The sequence below is a fragment of the Peromyscus californicus genome, unplaced genomic scaffold, assembly GCF_007827085.1.
Source record: "Peromyscus californicus insignis strain IS unplaced genomic scaffold, ASM782708v3 Scaffold_3__1_contigs__length_106647218, whole genome shotgun sequence".
Taxonomy (NCBI): domain Eukaryota; kingdom Metazoa; phylum Chordata; class Mammalia; order Rodentia; family Cricetidae; genus Peromyscus; species Peromyscus californicus.
In genome coordinates this window covers 60940459-60958170 of record NW_026294551.1, presented here as the reverse complement: position 1 = coordinate 60958170, position 17712 = coordinate 60940459, and the positions used below count along the sequence as shown (strand labels likewise).

Genomic DNA, 17712 nt, shown 5'->3' with positions numbered 1-17712 from the left:
TTTTAACCAGTCCTTCTAATTGTTGATCTTTGAAATTTTAATAACCATATACATCATCTCTGAGTTTCATCCTTTATGTACCTTAAATAACTTACTCAGACCTTCATAATTTGTGTAAACTTTCTAGTTTTCCATTCTGAAAACATCCAGCCATCTTAATTTTCATTTATTTAAATTCCTCTTTAGTAAAACAATTTATATTATTACATCCTTCTACCATTTTATTTTGTTTACTGTTTATGAATATCACAAGACATAATAGCATTAACAAGTGAATTTACTATTTGTTGTAAGAAATTTCTCCCAGGTGGGGAGGAGGAGCTAAGCAATATGTGTCCCCTCTGATAAGGTCCCAAAGACATCAGAGTTCACCCTAGGAAACTGATGAGTTTATTGGGCTCATTTACCAAGCCTGGGTGAGGGGCTACTGTCAGCAGGGTGGGTACCCAAAAGCACCCCATGTATAATGTCGAGGATACTGACTAGAGTTTCCTGGGTATGCTAAGAGTCAAGGAGAAGTGAATGAGGATGAGTACAATGGTCAGGACAAGAAGTCTGCTGTTGGCACAGACTTGGATAATAAACAGATTCTGGCTGGGCATGGTGGCACACACCCTTAATCCCAATACTGGGGAGACAGAAGCAGGGGGAACTCTAGGAGTTTGGAGCTAGCCTGGTCTACATAGAGAGCTCAAGGCCAGCCAGGGGTGCATAGTGAGATCGTAGCTGAAAACAAAACAAAAATGAAACACAGATTCTGGGACAGAAATACAGATGAGATGCTTGACTGATGGTTTGTCCCAAAGTTGTGGGAGGCTGGAGTCAGGAAGACCTGAGAAAAAGAGGTCTCAGACATTTATGTAAAATAATCTAGGTTCAGACCAAAACACAGGAAAGGAACAACATGGCAACACTTCTAAAGCTGTTGATAGGATTCTCCGACTAGTTGGCTGGCTGCAGAAAGAAAAGAGGAGGGAGATTTTAAGTATGGTTTGAAGGCCCTGAGACAGAATGGAGAGAATACAGAGGTCCAGAAAGCCTTAGAGAAAAGAGCACTGTAGTTTTAACAAAGAAAAGAAAAAGAAAAAACCCAGATGCAACAAATATTTGCATTATATGTTTCACAACATACTGGGTATATTTCATAAATAAACTTTGGTTTGTTGTTAATTTGGAGTGGTTTGTACAAGGCGCAGGTAATAATTATAAGGAGAACAGACCAAACTTTGGCAGCAAAAGGAAGGAAAAGCAACAAATGACTAAAGGTGGAAAGAGAATGGGAGGAAGGAAGAGGAGCCTCACTTATGTGATGTTTGAGGAATGGCAGATACTGTTGTGATAATCCTAGATCTGCAGGTTTGCCTGTTGGATGGACACAGTTGCTATGAAACATTAGTGATCTTCCAGTCTTTAGTGTGGCCCTCTCCAAGATGACCTCATTCTAGAGGATTGGTGTTACAAAAACATTTTATTGCTGAGTGGTTACAATCTTCATTTTATAAGAATAATTAAACCTTTTCTTTATTGAGTAATTTAGTGTGATGTAAGCAAATTAACTGGATGAGTACAAGTTTTAGAAGTCTGTCACAGTACTCAGTGTCTGAAGAGCATAATTTAATTTTTTTAGATTTATTTTATGTTCATGAATGTGCATCACATGAGGGCCTAGTGCCTTGCCTGTAGAAGTTAGAAGAGGCTGTCAGATCCCCTGGAACTGGAGTTACAGATAGTTGTGAGCCACCGTGTGGGTGCTGAGAACTGAACCTGGAACTGAACTTATAATTATTACCTGTGCCTTGTACAAACCACTCCAAATTAACAGCAAACCAAAGTTTATTTATGAAATATACCCAGTATGTTGTGAAACATATAATGCAAATATTTGTCGCATCTGGGTTTTTTCTTTTTCTTTTCTTTGTTAAAACTACAGCGCTCTTTTCTCTAAGGCTTTCTGGACCTCTGCAAGAGCAACAAGTGTTCATCCATCTCTCTGGCACCAACATAATTTAAAAGTTAAAGAACCAGGGTTTCTTCTATATTGTAATGTGGCTGAGCTTCTGCAGGACTTAGCAACTGCTACCCATCATCATTGCTGTGTTTTGATTAGCTGCCTAGGCCAGGATGGACTCTGAGTCTCTTAACACTAGGCTGTGACCAGCCAAGGGTGCATTCTACACCCCCTTCCTAGACTGCAGAGAGGGAAAGATGGGTCGTATCTGGGATCTTTCCTGATTAGAGACCAGGCTATAGCAGTCAGCCCAGACTCCAGAGGTCTTTGCAATTGTTAAGTGAGTTTAAGTCCAGAGTCTTTGTTTCCCTGTGACCCCTGTGTGAACTTTGTTTTTACCCCTAGATATCATTGGCATTCTGTAGAATTTGGAAAAACTCCTTGAACTTAATTTTCTCATAATAATAATCCAAATTCTGTCTCATTTCCCTGTTTTATGAATCTCTTTCAAATTTGTAGCTATTCCACATCCTTATCCCATTTGTTCTTGTTTCTCTGTGAATTTAAATGAGCACACCAATTCTGTTTCCTATATTTTTTTTTTCTTTTTTCTTTTTGATTTTTCAAGACAGGGTTTCTCTGTGTTGCCCTGGCTGTCCTGGAACTTGCTTTGTAGACTAGGCTCGCCTCAAACTCAGAGATCAACCTGCCTCTGCCTCCTGAGTGCCAATTCTGTTTTCTAATTCCTTGTTAGAGTCCTCCCTTCCCCTGCCTTCACTTCCTCATTGAGGATGAAATATAGGACTTTGGTCATGCTAAGCAAGTGTGTTACTACTCAGCTATCTCCAGCCCTTCTTCCTACCTCAAAGTTGCACTCAGTTAAAATATGTCATTGGGAAATGTAAATAGACTTGTGTTTTAATCCCAACAACATTATCTGTGTAGCTATATTAAGCTGCAAGTTATAGAGAGAGGGCCTAATTCAGAGTGACTTACAGAAACATGTAAATCAGCTGCTGTAACTGAAAGATCAGCAATAGGCCAAGCTCCAGGGTTGATATGCCATTAAGAATTTGGTTTCCTTCTTTCTGCACCACAGACAGAGTCCCACCCTCTTCACAGGATGGCAGCGTGGTTGCCAGCCATTCTCACACCATGTACTTTTCTCCTGATGGCTAGTGATATTTACCAGCCTGACCCTGCACCCCTTTAAAAATATCTTTTCTCTAGTATTTATAGATCTTCTGAAAATTTTTATATAAGAATATTTTTCATACAGTGTATTTTGATCATATTCTTTCCCCTTCCCAGCTCCTCCCAGATTCCTCTCCAAAAACAAAACAAAAACCAAAACAAACAAAAAACAACAATGGAAATGGAAATCATAACAGATAAGCAAACAAACAAATCATTAAGACAAAAAAAAAGTGTATGAAAAAAACATGGAGTTCATGGTCATGGAGCCTGTTCTGGAGTGTGATTGATATGCCCAATGATACTGTATTGGAGAAAACGAATTTTCTCTTTCCCAGCAGATATCAATTGCAGATAGTTTCTTAGTTAGGGGTGGGACTTTGTGCCCACTTCTCCTTTTCAGTGCTGGGATTTTGTCTGGTTTGAATTTGTGTGGAACTTATGTATGCTGTCAGTCTGTGTGAGTTCATATGTCTATCAGTCCTGTTAGATCTGGAAACATTTCCTTGGAGTCATCCACCATCTCCGGCTCTTAAAATCTTTCCACCTCCTCTTTCACATAGATCCCTTAGCCTTGAGGGGAGGGGTTTGGTAAAGACATCCTATTTAGGGCTGACTTCCAAAGTTGCACACTCTCTACACATTGTCCAGTTGGGGGTCTCTGTGTTAATTACCATCTACTACTGCAGGAAGAAGCATCTCTGTTGAGGGTTAAGCAGTTCTCTGCTCTGAGTCCCTGCCTAGTGTGGTAGTTTTGGGTTCCTGGTTGTGTCCATAGATCTTAATTGAGCTATATGTCTCTGCCTTGAACCACCAGCTGAAATTGTTCTGGATTGCTCAGCAGATTATGTATCTGCTTTCCTTGATACACAAGCCCATAAGAAACCCTACTCAAGACAGAGTGACTACCTAGAGGAGGAAGAATTGGATGAATGGTGACAGCCATATTTTGAAGACATTTCAGTTGCATTATGAAAATGCTTACTTTTCTTTTTCTTTTTCTTTTTTTTTTTTTTTTTTTTTTTTTTTTTTTTTTTTTTTTTTTGTCTTTTGTCTCTAGGGGCTGTTCCAACAACCAAACGGACAGGCATTCCAGCTCCACGGGAACTCTCAGTAACTATCTCAAGAGAGAGGTCTGTGCCACGTGGTCCCTCCAGCTCAAAGAAGTTGGGCTCTAGTCCAACTTCCTCCTGCACTCCCACTCCTACCAAGCACCTGAGGACCACCTCTGCGAAACCTAAGCAAGAGCACGAGGGCACAGAGAAGTCTGTACTCGAGTCCCAGGTTCGGGAACTTCTGGCAGAAGCCAAAACCAAAGACAGTGAAATCAACAGGCTTCGAAGTGAACTAAAAAAATGTAAAGAAAGGTGGGCCCTAAGCACTGAGGACACCAATGCATCAGACCCAAGTGCAGAGGGAACATCTGCCCCAGTAGGTGAAACAGAACCTTTGATAAGAACCCTGGAGGAGAAGAACAAGACTTTTCAGAAAGAGCTTGCTGACCTAGAGGAAGAAAACAGGGCCTTGAAGGAGAAGCTGACTTACCTTGAACAGTCACCAAATTCAGAAGGGGCAGCAAGTCACACTGGTGACAGCAGCTGCCCAACCTCCATAACCCAAGAGTCCAGCTTCGGAAGCCCAGTTGGAAATGAGTTGTCCAGTGAGACCGATGAGTATAGAAGAAGCGCACATGGAAGCGCATTGCGGACATCGGGGTCTTCAAGCAGTGATGTCACTAAAGCCTCTCTGTCACCAGATGCCTCGGATTTTGAGCACATCACTGCAGACACCCCATCTCGGCCCCTGTCGGCCACCAGCAACTCTTTTAAGGGCTCCAAGTGCTCCCCTACTGCGAGCTCCCCAAACAATGCGAGTGAGCTGTCCTTGGCATCGCTAACTGAGAAGATCCAGAAGATGGAGGAGAATCAGCACAGCACCGCTGAAGAGCTGCAGGCCACTCTGCAGGAATTATCAGACCAGCAGCAGATGGTGCAGGAGCTGACAGCTGAGAACGAGAAGCTGGTGGATGAGAAGACCATTTTAGAGACCTCCTTCCACCAGCACCGAGAAAGGGCAGAGCAGCTGAGTCAGGAAAACGAGAAACTGATCAACCTCTTACAAGAGCGAGTGAAGAACGAGGAGCCTAGCGCCCAAGGAGGGAAAATCCTTGAGCTGGAGCAGAAGTGCACAGATATTCTTGAGAAGAGCCGCTTTGAAAGAGAGAAGCTGCTCAACATTCAGCAGCAGCTGACCTGTAGCCTACGGAAGGTTGAGGAAGAAAACCAAGGAGCTATAGACATGATTAAACACCTGAAGGAAGAAAATGAAAAGCTGAATGGGTTCCTAGAACACGAACGGTGTAATAATAGTGTGATGGCCAAAACTTTGGAGGAGTGTAGAGTTACCTTGGAAGGCTTGAAAATGGAGAATGGGTCCTTGAAGGCTCATCTGGAGGCTGATAAACAAAAGGCCGTAGAGGCCAGCAGTACCGTGGGGCAGACAGCAGAGAACTTCGAGGTTCAGGAAATGCTGAAGGTGGCTCGAGCTGAGAAAGATCAATTGCAACTGTCTTGCACGGAGCTCAGACAAGAATTGCTAAAGGCAAATGGTGAAATTAAACACGTTTCCAGCCTGCTAGCGAAGGTAAGGAGAGGGCTCTCAACTAGTATTTGTTGACATTTCTCTTCAAGACCTTAAAATCATGGAGCAAAGAGAATCAGTTGTCCAACTGTGTTTGTGAATCCAGCATTCTAGTTTGAAGATCTATTAGAATTTAGACAGATTGGCACTGGGGATTCCAAGTAAAAACACTCAGATTTCAGTACAGGTAGTTCAAAGTTTAATGGAAGTATAGTGAATTATATCAGATGGTGTGATGTAGTTATGAAGAATATCAGGGGTGGGATGCGTCTTGGTGGTAGACTCTTTCATAGCATTCTTGAGACTTTAGCTTTGATTCCTATCACCACACAAAAATAGGATAAAATAAAATTTAGAACCATCCTGTGTACATTGATTGACTTTTTGATGCATTTAATGCTTTCTGAGCATATTCTCAGCACTGGCTCTTTTAAATGTTGTTTTAAATGCCAGCTAGTATTTATCATGTAACTGTTTTATATATTCACTAGTCCACTGTTACTGCCATGTGTGTATTGTTGGTTGTTTATGTTCTTTCTGGTCTTGGAATATTAAAAGTAAATTTTTTTTTCTCTGATTATTTCTTCAGGAAAAATTCCTAGACGTTGACTTAGTGAGTCAAAGAGTATAAACATTTTAAAGACTTTCATCACATTTAGCCAGATTGCCCGCCAGAAATAATATGCCAATTTGTTCCCACCAGTTCATGAGAGTACTTGCTTCCTTGAGCCCTTGCCAAAACTTGGTACTAAATTATGTCATTCAAATCTGTTAATCATTTCCTGAAATTATTTTAACGGAGAGCCCAAGATGAAATAAGTGGTCCTGGCTTTCATTTTAAAATAACTCTTTTGATTTGGCTGGAATGTTGTTATGTGATGATACAAGACTTTTGGTGGTGATTGTGTGACAGTCATCTGCCTCACAGTGCTGGCTTCTTGTCCTGTCTTTCCAGCTTTGGGTCCATAACTTGGGGTGCTGCTGAGGAGAGAGGGGGAAAGCATTCCCACCTTATTTCATGGCTGCTGGTGTTCCAAAAAGCAGTTAAAGCTGTGAGCTCCTGGGGAGGTTTCTGCCTGTTGCCTGTCTGTTTTAGGGTCAGTCAGTTGCAACCCAGTTCTGTACTCAGATGTCTTGTGGTCTTGGTGGAGGTTGTGGAGGTTGTGTCCGTGTTGTAAATCCACAGGTATTTTATTGAAGGAGTGGAAGCATTAGTGGTTATGAGCCAGATGCTCGTTTGAATTGTATGTTGACAAATGAAGCTTTGCATTAAGTCACCTTGTAAAATAAGAATGTTCTCTTTTGTTGTTTAAAGATCATTCGTTACCTATTCTATAAAATATTTAATCTCCCAGATGGACCTTCTTTAAAATCTTTTTTTAGACTTATTTTAATTTGTATGAGTGTTTTGCCTGTATGTACGTATGTGCATCACATATGTGCCTAATGCTCATAGATGTCAGAAGAAGGCATCAGATCCCCTGGAACTGGAGTTACAGATGGTTGTAAGTTGCCATGTGGATGCTTGGAATAGTACCTGTGTCCTCTCAGGTGCTCTAAAATGTTGAGCTACCTCCAGTTCCCCATTTATCTTCTTGAAGTCTTTCATCAGCTGCTGCTGAATGTTGAGCAGCTTCTCTCTTTCTGAATTACTGAGTGCCAAGTATCTGTTTAAGCAACAGAAAACAAAGTTTAAGAGGTCTGGGATTTGCTTTTCCAGTGTTGATGTAAAAGACTTATAGATCAGTACTTTGTATACATGGCAGTGCAATATCACAGACCTGGAATCTTAATACCTATAAAAGGAACCCTGTGTAAGTAGCATTACACCTCATGTATTTTTTCCCTTCAACTCTTAACTAAACACTGGCTAGACTCCTACAGTCAGTGCATAATAATTCTAGTTGGCAGAAAATCAGTAAATATATGGGCTATGTGGATAGCAGTTTAATTATTTAAAAACAGCTTTATTTGAAGTGTGCATTTGTGTGTTGTGCTCCACAGAAAACATGCATTTTCTCTGTCCTCCAAATAGATTATATTTATAAAAGAAACTCTAGATTTTGTTGCCTTTACTTTGACTAAGCTATAAGAAAGGCCAAATTTATACATTTAAATCCAAACAGGGTAAAAGAATTTTACTCAAGAAATCAGGAAGGAAAACAAATTATAAAAACTCTTTTACAAAGCTGGGCAATAGTGGCTCAGGCTTTTAATCCCAGCACTCAGGAGGCAGAGGCAGGTAGATCTCTGAGTTTGAAGCCAGCCTACTCTACACAGCGAGTTCCAGGACAGCCAGGGCTACACAGAGAAATTCTGTCTTGGGTGGGGGGTTGGGGTGAGGTAGGTTACAAGTGGAACTTTTACATTAATCTAACTAGTTCGCTGTATTTGTGAACTGTGCCACACGTACTCTGTTCTTTTACACAGAAAGGTGAAATATTATAATTCTGTCCATATAGGTTTGTATACATATCCTGATATATATCAACTGAGAAAAAATGTCTAAAAGATATCCAGCAAAATGTTGTCAGATTTCCCTCCAAGTGGTAGGATTAAAGGCAATGCTTGTTTTCTCTTCTGTACGTTTCTGTAGTTTACTAAATCTTCTATAATGAATATAATCATTTGTTTAGAAAAATAAGCTATTTAAGATGTCAAATTACTTAACATTCATATTTAGTGTAATGCTCTGTAATTCAGAAAAAAAAGGTTATTTGAGCTGCTAGTTCAAGATGCTGGAAGTCTGAAGAGAGGCATCTGTGTCTGGTGAGGGCTCCGTGTGGCTTCTATTTATAGTAGAATGGGAAGAAGAAACTACTTATGTGATGAGAGAGTAAGCAGAGCTGCCCCTTTCCTATAACAGTCCCCTGAGCAAGAGAGACCCCATGAGACTGCACCTGTATACTCACGAGGGCAGTACCCCCTCCTAATCACTCCAAACGGCCTCACCTCCGGTTTCATGACTTTTCTCATGGCTGTATGAAAACACATAATAAACACTTACGAGAGGAAGGATTTATTTTGGTTCACAGTTTGAGGGTACCGTCTATCACAAGAGGGAAAGCATGGCAACAGGAGCCTGCGGTAGCTACTCACCCTGTAGTCCGGAAGCAGAGAAAGATGAATGCTGTTGCTCATCTTACTTTCCCTGTGTTCAGCCCTAGACCCCAGCCCAGGAGATAGTGCCATCTGTAGTTAGGATGGGTCTTCCCTCTTCAATTAAACCTTTCTGGAAACGTCTTTGTAGACACACCAGATGTGTTTCCATGGTGATTCTAAATCTAGTCAAGTTGACAGTTAAGATTATTCATAATTCCTCCTAATACCACCACACTGGAAATACAATTTCAACATGAGTTTGAGTGAAGACAAACCATATTCAGACTGTAGCACAGACTGATGGCTCAGTGTGTCCCCAGGGCAGAATATCAACTAAGCCCTAACAACCATGGATTCCAGTAATGATACTGAAGGAACCCACGCCCAAAGGAAAACAGAACATGAAGATTAAACTGTACAGCCAGCATGTCTATGCATTCCTCATCACATGCCTTTTGACATTTGTGCCTGGTTCCCCCAGCAGGTCTCTGATCTTAAAGCCCCGTGAAAAGTGGTGGATTAGGGAAGGTTGGTTTTTGTCAGTGGGAGCCAGATGCTCTTTGGGGCTCTGCTCCTTTGCTTACATGTCGTTCCACTGGAGAGTGCCACTTCTCCCTGGGGACAGATCTTGGCTACCCCTTACCTCAGTTTCCTTCTCTAACTTCCTCTCCTGGTGATGGGTTTATTTTCTTAGGTGTGCTACGATCTCTAGTGAGGTAAGGACACACACTGCACCATTCTCTTCCTTGAACTTGACCTCAGAACTCATCGGTGAGAGCAGTGATGCCTCCACCTCTTTGTCCTTTGTATGTTTGGGGGCAGCACCTACTCTCCACAGCTTCTCTAGATACAACCCTGCTTTTGCAGCTCACTGTTAGTTCTCAAGGCAAAATTCAAATTTCTAGCTTCATCTCTGGGTTTTCTATAGCCGTTTTTTAAAAAAAAGATTTATTTATTTATTTATTTATTATGTATACAGTGTTCTGTCTGCATACATGTCTGCATGCCAGAAGAGGGCATCAGATCTCATTATAGATGGTTGTGAGCCACCATGTAGTTGCTGGAAATTGAACTCAAGACCTTTGGAAGAACAGACAGTGCTCTTAACTGCTGAGCAATCTCTCCAGCCTGCCATTTTTTTTTTAAATAGCAGAAGTGTAAATATACTAGCGTAACTCATTCCTAAGCAGAATAGCATTTAAAAAAAAAAAAAACCCAAACAACAACAAAATCCCCACCAGATTTAGGTCAATAAGAATGCAATATGATGCAATATGGCTGCCTCTGTTTTCAGTAGAATGAAACAGAAGAGTTTGCAGTAGCCATACTAGCTGTCAAAATAAAAACAGCAAACACAACACATATTCTTCCTCCTGGCAGAACTCTCCGACTGTCGTTCTTGTGCTTTACTGTATGCTTTATACTCTAACAGTATGGTTTCTCCGCATATTAGATATTTAATAAATTCTGTCAAATAGGTGGATGAAAGTTTATAATATTTTAATAACAACTAATATTGCAGTGTTCTTGTGTGTTCCAGATAATCTCGAGACTATCTTTTTTGTTTTCTCCCCATAAGGACAATGGCTATGAGTTAAGTACTAGATAAAGTCTACTGGAGAGGAATGTTAGTTTTGCTGGATATTGGTTGCAAACACTTCTTAAATGATGAAAGCTGCCAGGCGTTGGTAAAAATGAGTAGCTCAGCTGCTTGATTGACAGCTTTCAAGCCCTTCCCTTGTCACCAGTGCAGTGGCAGCTGTCCTGAAGCTCAGCAAAGCCGCAGTTCAAGGTTGGGCAGAGACCCAAACCAGCTGGTGACTACTGTCACCTTGTGGTGAGGTTCAGTGTCTTCCCCTGGCCCCTCTTACCCTCCCCACCCCTTCTGGAAATCACTGCTGCTGTCCACCAAGCAGTTACCTGGAGACCGTCATCCTGACAACCCTGAGAGAGACTTTCTTCCAGCTGCAGAAACAGCCTCCGCTGTCACGGCTGCTGTCCAAGCTGCTGTTTCTATCTCCACCCACTTTGCAGATGTTCCCACTTTGGTCAGGCAGGAACACTTCTACCTGAAGCAGCTCTAACAGCTTACACACTGGCCTTAAAGCAGGCCTTCCTGCACAGACTGGTGGACCAGTGACTGTATGTGGGTCTGGTCCTGCCCAGCTCTAACTCCATGCACAGTCCTCCCCGCTCTGTCTCGTGAGGGTAGTCCAGAAGACCTCCTTCTTTTACGCTATGCTCTTGTGCTGCAGCATAGTCTCCAGTGAAGCTTTTGTCATTTATCACCTACTCATGGTTCTATTGGGTAGAGTAGGCTGAGGTAGTTGCACCAGGAGCAGATCACACCACGGGCTGCTAGAAAATGTCTGAAGGACTCCTGGGGGCAGAAGAAAGCTGAGAGCTGTGGACGGTGAAGTGCTGTAGAGAACGGAGAACTGAGAAAGGCAAGGAATGAAGAGGAAGACTGTAGAGGAGCTGCAGGGAGCAAGTGACCCTACCGTTGGGAGAGTTCAGAGAGGCCCCAAGATTGAGGGGCTCTGACTGCTGAGGACTGACCAACAGAGGCTAGACCCTGAGCTGCTGACATTCAGAGCATACTGCACACTAGAGAGTCCAGAGCCACTGACGTCAGGTCTGACAGGCATCTTGTCTGTTCCTGATTTCTGTCCCAACGGAGTGAAAGAACTCTGGATCATTTAGCTACAGCTTTTACTGTAGACACCACGTTATTTTTTTTTCTTTCTTAAGATTTATTTTTATTGTTTTAAATTATATCTAAGTGTGTGTGTGTGTGTGTGTGTGTGTGTGTGTGTGTGTGTGTGTATTCACATAAGTGCAGGTGCCCATGGAGGCCAGAGGTGTCAGATCCCCTGGAGCTGGATTGAGACTGTTATGAGCTGCCTAACATGGGTGCTGGGGACCAAACTCAGGTACTATAGAAGAACTTCAAGTGCTCTTAACCTCTGAGCCATCTCTTCAGCCCCTATCTATTTTTTTTTCTCAATTGTGCAGACCAAGGCAGAGAACAATTATTAGCCTAATTTGTTAATTGCTGAAGTCAGGGTTCAAAGCTAGGTCAGACCATATGTATTACACATATCTACATGGACTTAACACTGTTTCTTGAAATGAAAGACAGTAAGTAATGGTAGCCCTCGCCTTTAATCCCAGCATTTGGGAAGCAGAGGCAGGGGAATCTCTGAGTTCAAGGCCAGCCTGGTCTACAGAGTAAGTTCTAGGACAACCAGGGCTACACAGAAGCCCTGTCTCTAAAGAAAAGAAATGGGAGCTGGAGAGATGGCTCAGTGGTTAAGAGCACTGACTGCTCTTCCAGAGGTCCTGAGTTCAATTCCCAGTAACCACATGGTGGCTCACAACCACTTGTAATGAGATCTGGCGCCCTCTTCTGGTCTTCAGGGACACATGCAGGCAGAATACTGTATACATAATAAATTAATAAATCTTTTAAAAAAAAGAAAAGAAATGAAAGACAAAAAACGGGATCGTGCGCAGAACAGATCTAACAACTTATAAACTGGTGTTAAAACCAGCGCAACAGCCTTTGGTTCAGAGAAAGCAAAGCCCCAATACTAGGAGAACTTGACTCTGTTTTGGTAAGGTGGGGGAAATTTGCAGCAAAACACAGAACCATGAAGATAGTGGTTTTGGCTGGGCATGATGGTACACACCTGTAATCCCAGGTACTTGGTTGGTTGAGGCAGGAGGATTATGTATTTGAGGCCAGTCTGAGTTAAATACTGACTGTATTTCAAAAAAAGAACGGGGTGGGGAGGGGGGATGAAAAAGGGAAAAGAGGAGGGGAAGGTAAGGGATTTGAAAACCACTTATTGAACTGTAATTCAAAAGTGAACAAGTCAGTGGTTGTGCAGCCCCCACCCCAGTCTGATTGATGGCTCGCATGAGGAAACTGAACCTAGTGACAGCTAACTCCCCATGTCACATCCCTCCTAGCCCCTGGCAGTCTGTAATCTGCTTTCTGGTTCTTCAGATTTGACTCTGCCAGGCGTTTCAAGGAATCATTCATCATGGGGCCTTTTGTCTCTGCCTTTTTTCACTTAGCATGTGTTTTTTTTTTTCATGGTAAATCCATGTGTGGCATGTGTCAGAATTTTTTCCTGGCTAATATTGCATTGTACAGATATGCTGCTCCATTCAATAGTTAGGGTTATTTCTCACTGTCTTATATAATGTCTCTTGAGGGTCACACTTTCCTATTTAATTTTATGAAATTCAGTTTGTTTTGTTGTTTAAATCTTTTGGTTTGAGTTTGTTTGTTTTACATTTTTAATTTATTTATTTTGCATGCGTCACAGCTTACATGTAGAGGTCAGAATTTATTTCCTCTGTGGGGCCTCTGAAGCAAACTCAGGTCAGTCTCGGTGGCAGGTGCCTTCACTTGCCTGTTGTCTTGACGATGGCCTGGTCTGAGGAATCTTAAAAAAAATAATTATAGAGTCACATATATAGTTGAGAAAGATTATCTGACCATAGACTAGAAAGCCAAGGGCTGACCAGGTTGGGATGGGAGGGCAAGGAGAGACATTTAGATGATTAGGAGTTTGATCCAGTAGGGTTTGATGAGTACTGGTTGGTTATTGGGGATTGCAGAAAGAGGCACTTCACTCCCTGCACAGACTCAGACCTGGGTGGCTGTATATATGGTTGCGCTGTTTTGCTGTTTCCCAAGAGGGCACATAGACCCCAGAGCACCGTGAGGAGAGTTATCTGGGAGCAGGAACAACATTCAGACTTGTTCACCAAGGCTTTCACCAACTCCTTTCTGACATGATATTGATGGCTGCTCAGCTTCTAGGCCAAGTGTGTCCTAGGTCAAGACCTCTGTCTCCCTCTGGCCCCCTTTCCCTTAGAAATAGTAAAAATGTGTGTAACGATAATGTCCTGATACATGCACATTCTTAGCTTTATAACGTTTAACTCTGTTGGAGGAGGCACTATTGAAAAGGGCAGGTGAGGACTAGAGCGAAGGCTCAGCAGTTCCGAGCATTGGCTACTCTTCCAGAAGACCTGGGTTCGATTCCCAACACCCACATGGTCCTTACAACTGTCTGTAACTTCAGTTCAAGGAGATCTGACAGCCTCTTTTGACTTTTGCAGGTACCAGGCATGTTGATGATACATAGATACACATACAGCCAAAATACCCATACACATAAAATAAAATAATTTTTAAAGAAGAGAAAAGGCTAGGGATGACTCTTAACATCTTTGACTGTTCTCCATTCTTACTTTTTTTTTTTTTAGTATTCAAAATTATTTAATGGACAGTATAATAACCAAATTTAGTAAAATGACCAACTCTGGCTGATGTGTTGCACAGTGATAGGTTATTTGCCTGGCATGCTCAGGGCCCTGGGTTCATCCCCAACAGTGCCAAAACAGTCTCCACGCTGGCATGGTGACACAAGAAGCGGTAGCTTTAGAAGCCAGGCTTCTTCTCGGGGCAGCACCATCTCCCCGTGTTCATTTCTGACAGAACAACTTCGGTGTTGCTGGAATTCATTCAGAATTGATTGACCTAGCTCTGTGCCCACCCTGGTCTCTGTTATTGGTGTGTCACTATTTGAGTAGGAGAGAAAATGATTTCTCAAAGGCGGGCCTGATTTTCCAAGATGCCATCTTTGCCCTCAGAACCTACTAAACACAGCTGTAAACTAAAATGTTTATACTCCATTTGCACCTCACATCGTGTTTTTACTTTTAAGGTACTGGATTTTTGCTTCCTTATGGATTGGTGATATTGTTGTATTGACTAAACATTTGTTTCCTTATTTGCTTTATTCAGCATTCTCTGTCTTGGGGATGATTTGTGTTACAATAAGGCCTGGGTTCATAGTTTATCTTCTCTTGATATTCTTTGTGCTATTTTTTACCATGATAAACTAAAGAAGACTATATGGACTCACCATATAGAAATAGTTATTCCATGTAATCCTATTTACCAAGTGCTAAAGCCATCATAGCCAGTTATTCATACATCTCCTGCAGGAGAGACTCCAGATAATGTATATGGCAATACAACCCTCTAATGTCTGCACCCAGGGCTCCCACATCCAAAGCACTCTCTTTTACTCCAGCTTTTGGGAATCAATGGCAGCTGATAGCACCCAACTAGAGCCCCTTCCAAGATGGCCCTCCCTGGGTGGTGCTTCACATGGCTAATCCATTGAGAAAATAAAGACCAGGCCTTTGCAGCTGGTGCAGTATGAAGGGAATGCTAGGTGTGGCCCTCACCCTGAGGGGTCAGTGGACGCCCTTGTGAGAGCTGCTTCTGCCATCCTGCTTCCCTGTCTTTCTCACAGTGAGGATTGGGAGGGCTCCTCAAAGAATGTCTGTGTGCACATGCCCTTCTCCAAGCATTTCCAAGGACACTGGCCTGGAGCAGTGCATTTCCCTCAAGTTCAATGTCACAAGCTTGGAAGAGGTGGTGACACTTGCTAGAATTCTAACCTGGTCTGATCGTGGCTGACTGGGTTGCTACCTGGATTTTGTCATTGTTGGTGAATTCAGGGGGACTCTTGATGTCCTCTCTCTGAGAAGTCTTGGTGATCTGTGTGTTTGAATCTGACTGAAGAAGATGAAAGATGCTTGCAGTGCTTAGAAGTGGTTTCTTTTTTTCAAGGGAAACACCAAAAAAAAACATGTTTGGGTTTCTGATAGTATAATTCCCAAATGAGAAAAACTAAATTCAAAAGTTTGCATTGCTGGACAGCAGAAGGCCAGCATCACAAAAAAGCATCTTAGAACTCCAGTGGTCATAAAACACAGAGCCTTGTTCTCTGCTTGGTATGCTGAATTTTCTAAATAGTTTGTTTTTGTGTCTGTGAGTATGGACATGCAACTTATGTGAATGTGCCCATGGAGGCCAGAATAGGGCATCCGATCCCTTGGAGATGTAGTTACCACCCAGTGTTGGTTTTGGAAGACAAACTCAGGGCCGTTGGAAGAACTGTATGTGCTCTTAACTGCTAAACCACCTCTCCAGCCCACATTCTTCTTTTTGAATAATTTCCCTACATATGTTTGTCAATCCATAAAATGAATATAACCTGAAAATAATTAACACCTTCCTGTTGATCCAGTGAGTGTCCCTATGAGATGAAATGGTAAAACTACTTTTTTTAAAAAACAAAGTTTTTTGCCTGGGGGTAGTGGCGCACGCCTTTAATCTCTGCCCACAGGAGGCAGAGGCAGGTGGCTCTGTGTGAGTTTGAGGCCAGCCTGGTCTGTCTAGATAGTGAGCTCCAGGACAGTCAGGACTATGTAGAAGATGAGACCCTGTCTCAAAATAAATAGATAGATAGATAGATAGATAGATAGATAGATAGATAGATAGATAGATAAAAAACCCTAAAACCAGCCAAACAAAAACAACCAAGTTTTCTGGACTATTTCATTAGACTTAGGGGATAAATTTTATATCAAGAAAGAAGAAATGAGTGCATGTGAGATAGTATTGATTGTAGGTTCACCAAAGTCTGCACGTCTGTCCCCTCCCATGCATGATGAATCAGTGTATGGGAAATAAAACAGGAGTTTCTGAGGGTCAGCAGTCTCACCTCATTCGGGATGCTTAACCACTCCCCTCATCATATTCCCATTTTGTTTATACATCCATAGTATTTCCCACTAGTCACATGCATATACCTGGCCTCCAGTGACATGCCTCTGCCTGAGAAGTCCAGCCATGAGCCTGCAGGACTCAAAGTCTGCCTTCCATTGCTGCCTTTCAGGTACTAGCCTTCCAGCATCTAAAATGTAGTGCTTTAGGGCTAGCGAGATGGCTCAGTAGCTAAGAGCACTTACTGTTCTCCCAAAGGACCTGGGTTTGGTTCCCAGCATCCACACAGTGTATCACAACCCTCTGTAAATCTTTTAAAAAAGAAAATATAGCCGGGCGGTGGTGGCGCACGCCTTTAATCCCAGCACTCGGGAGGCAGAGCCAGGCGGATCTCTGTGAGTTCGAGGCCAGCCTGGTCTCCAAAGCGAGTTCCAGGAAAGGCGCAAAGCTACAGAGAAACCCTGTCTCGAAAAACCAAAAAAAAAAAAAAAAAAAAAAAAAAAAAGAAAATATAATAGAATTGTCTCATCTAAAAAACATTTTTTTATTTTACATACATTGGTGTTTTGCCTGCATGTATGTCTGTTGTGAGGGTGTTGAACCCCCTGAACAGGAGTTATGACAGTTATGAGCTGCCATGTGGTGCTGGGAATTGAACACGGGTCCTCTGGAAGAGCAGCCAATGTTCTCAACTGCTGAGCCATCTCTCCAGCCCCCAGACTGTGTCTCATTTTTTAAAAAGTTATTTTCTAGGGTTGGGGATTTAGCTCAGTGGTAGAGTGCTTGCCTAGCAAGCACAAGGCCCTGGGTTCGAGCCTCAGCTTAAAAAAAAAAAAAAAGAAAAAAAGAAAAAAAAGTCATTTTCTATATATTATAAAGTAACTATTGATAAGATAGAATACTTCTAGCCTCTTCTACTAATTGTAAGTAACTTTTTTGGTTGAATGGACTTGTATTATATTATTATCCACATCATTATGTCTTACTTATGCATAATGCGTAAGGCCATTGTGGAAGAAGGGAGTAGTTTTTATTGAGTGCTTACTATCTTCCAGGCACTGATAAACTGTAATACATTATTTCATTAAACCTCCTCTGTTGTTCAAATGAGGAAAATAAAAGAATACAAGGTTCAGCTGTGTGTGTTGCATGCCTGTAATCCCATGACTAGGGGAGGGACTGAGGCAGAACAATTTTGAGTTCCAAGCCAGCTTGAGCTACATAA

The 17712-nt window shown here is 42.2% G+C and overlaps 1 protein-coding gene across 8 annotated transcripts in view; it reads left to right on the top strand.

The window, feature by feature from the left end:
* Positions 1 to 17712, top strand: part of Specc1 (sperm antigen with calponin homology and coiled-coil domains 1) — a 281079-nt gene that overhangs the window by 150491 nt on the left and 112876 nt on the right. For all 8 annotated transcript variants that reach the window (XM_052757169.1, XM_052757163.1, XM_052757167.1 and 5 more), the window contains one exon: positions 4203 to 5785. In XM_052757169.1, coding sequence (XP_052613129.1) covers positions 4203 to 5785 — 1583 coding nt within the window. The remainder of the gene's footprint in view (positions 1 to 4202; positions 5786 to 17712) is intronic.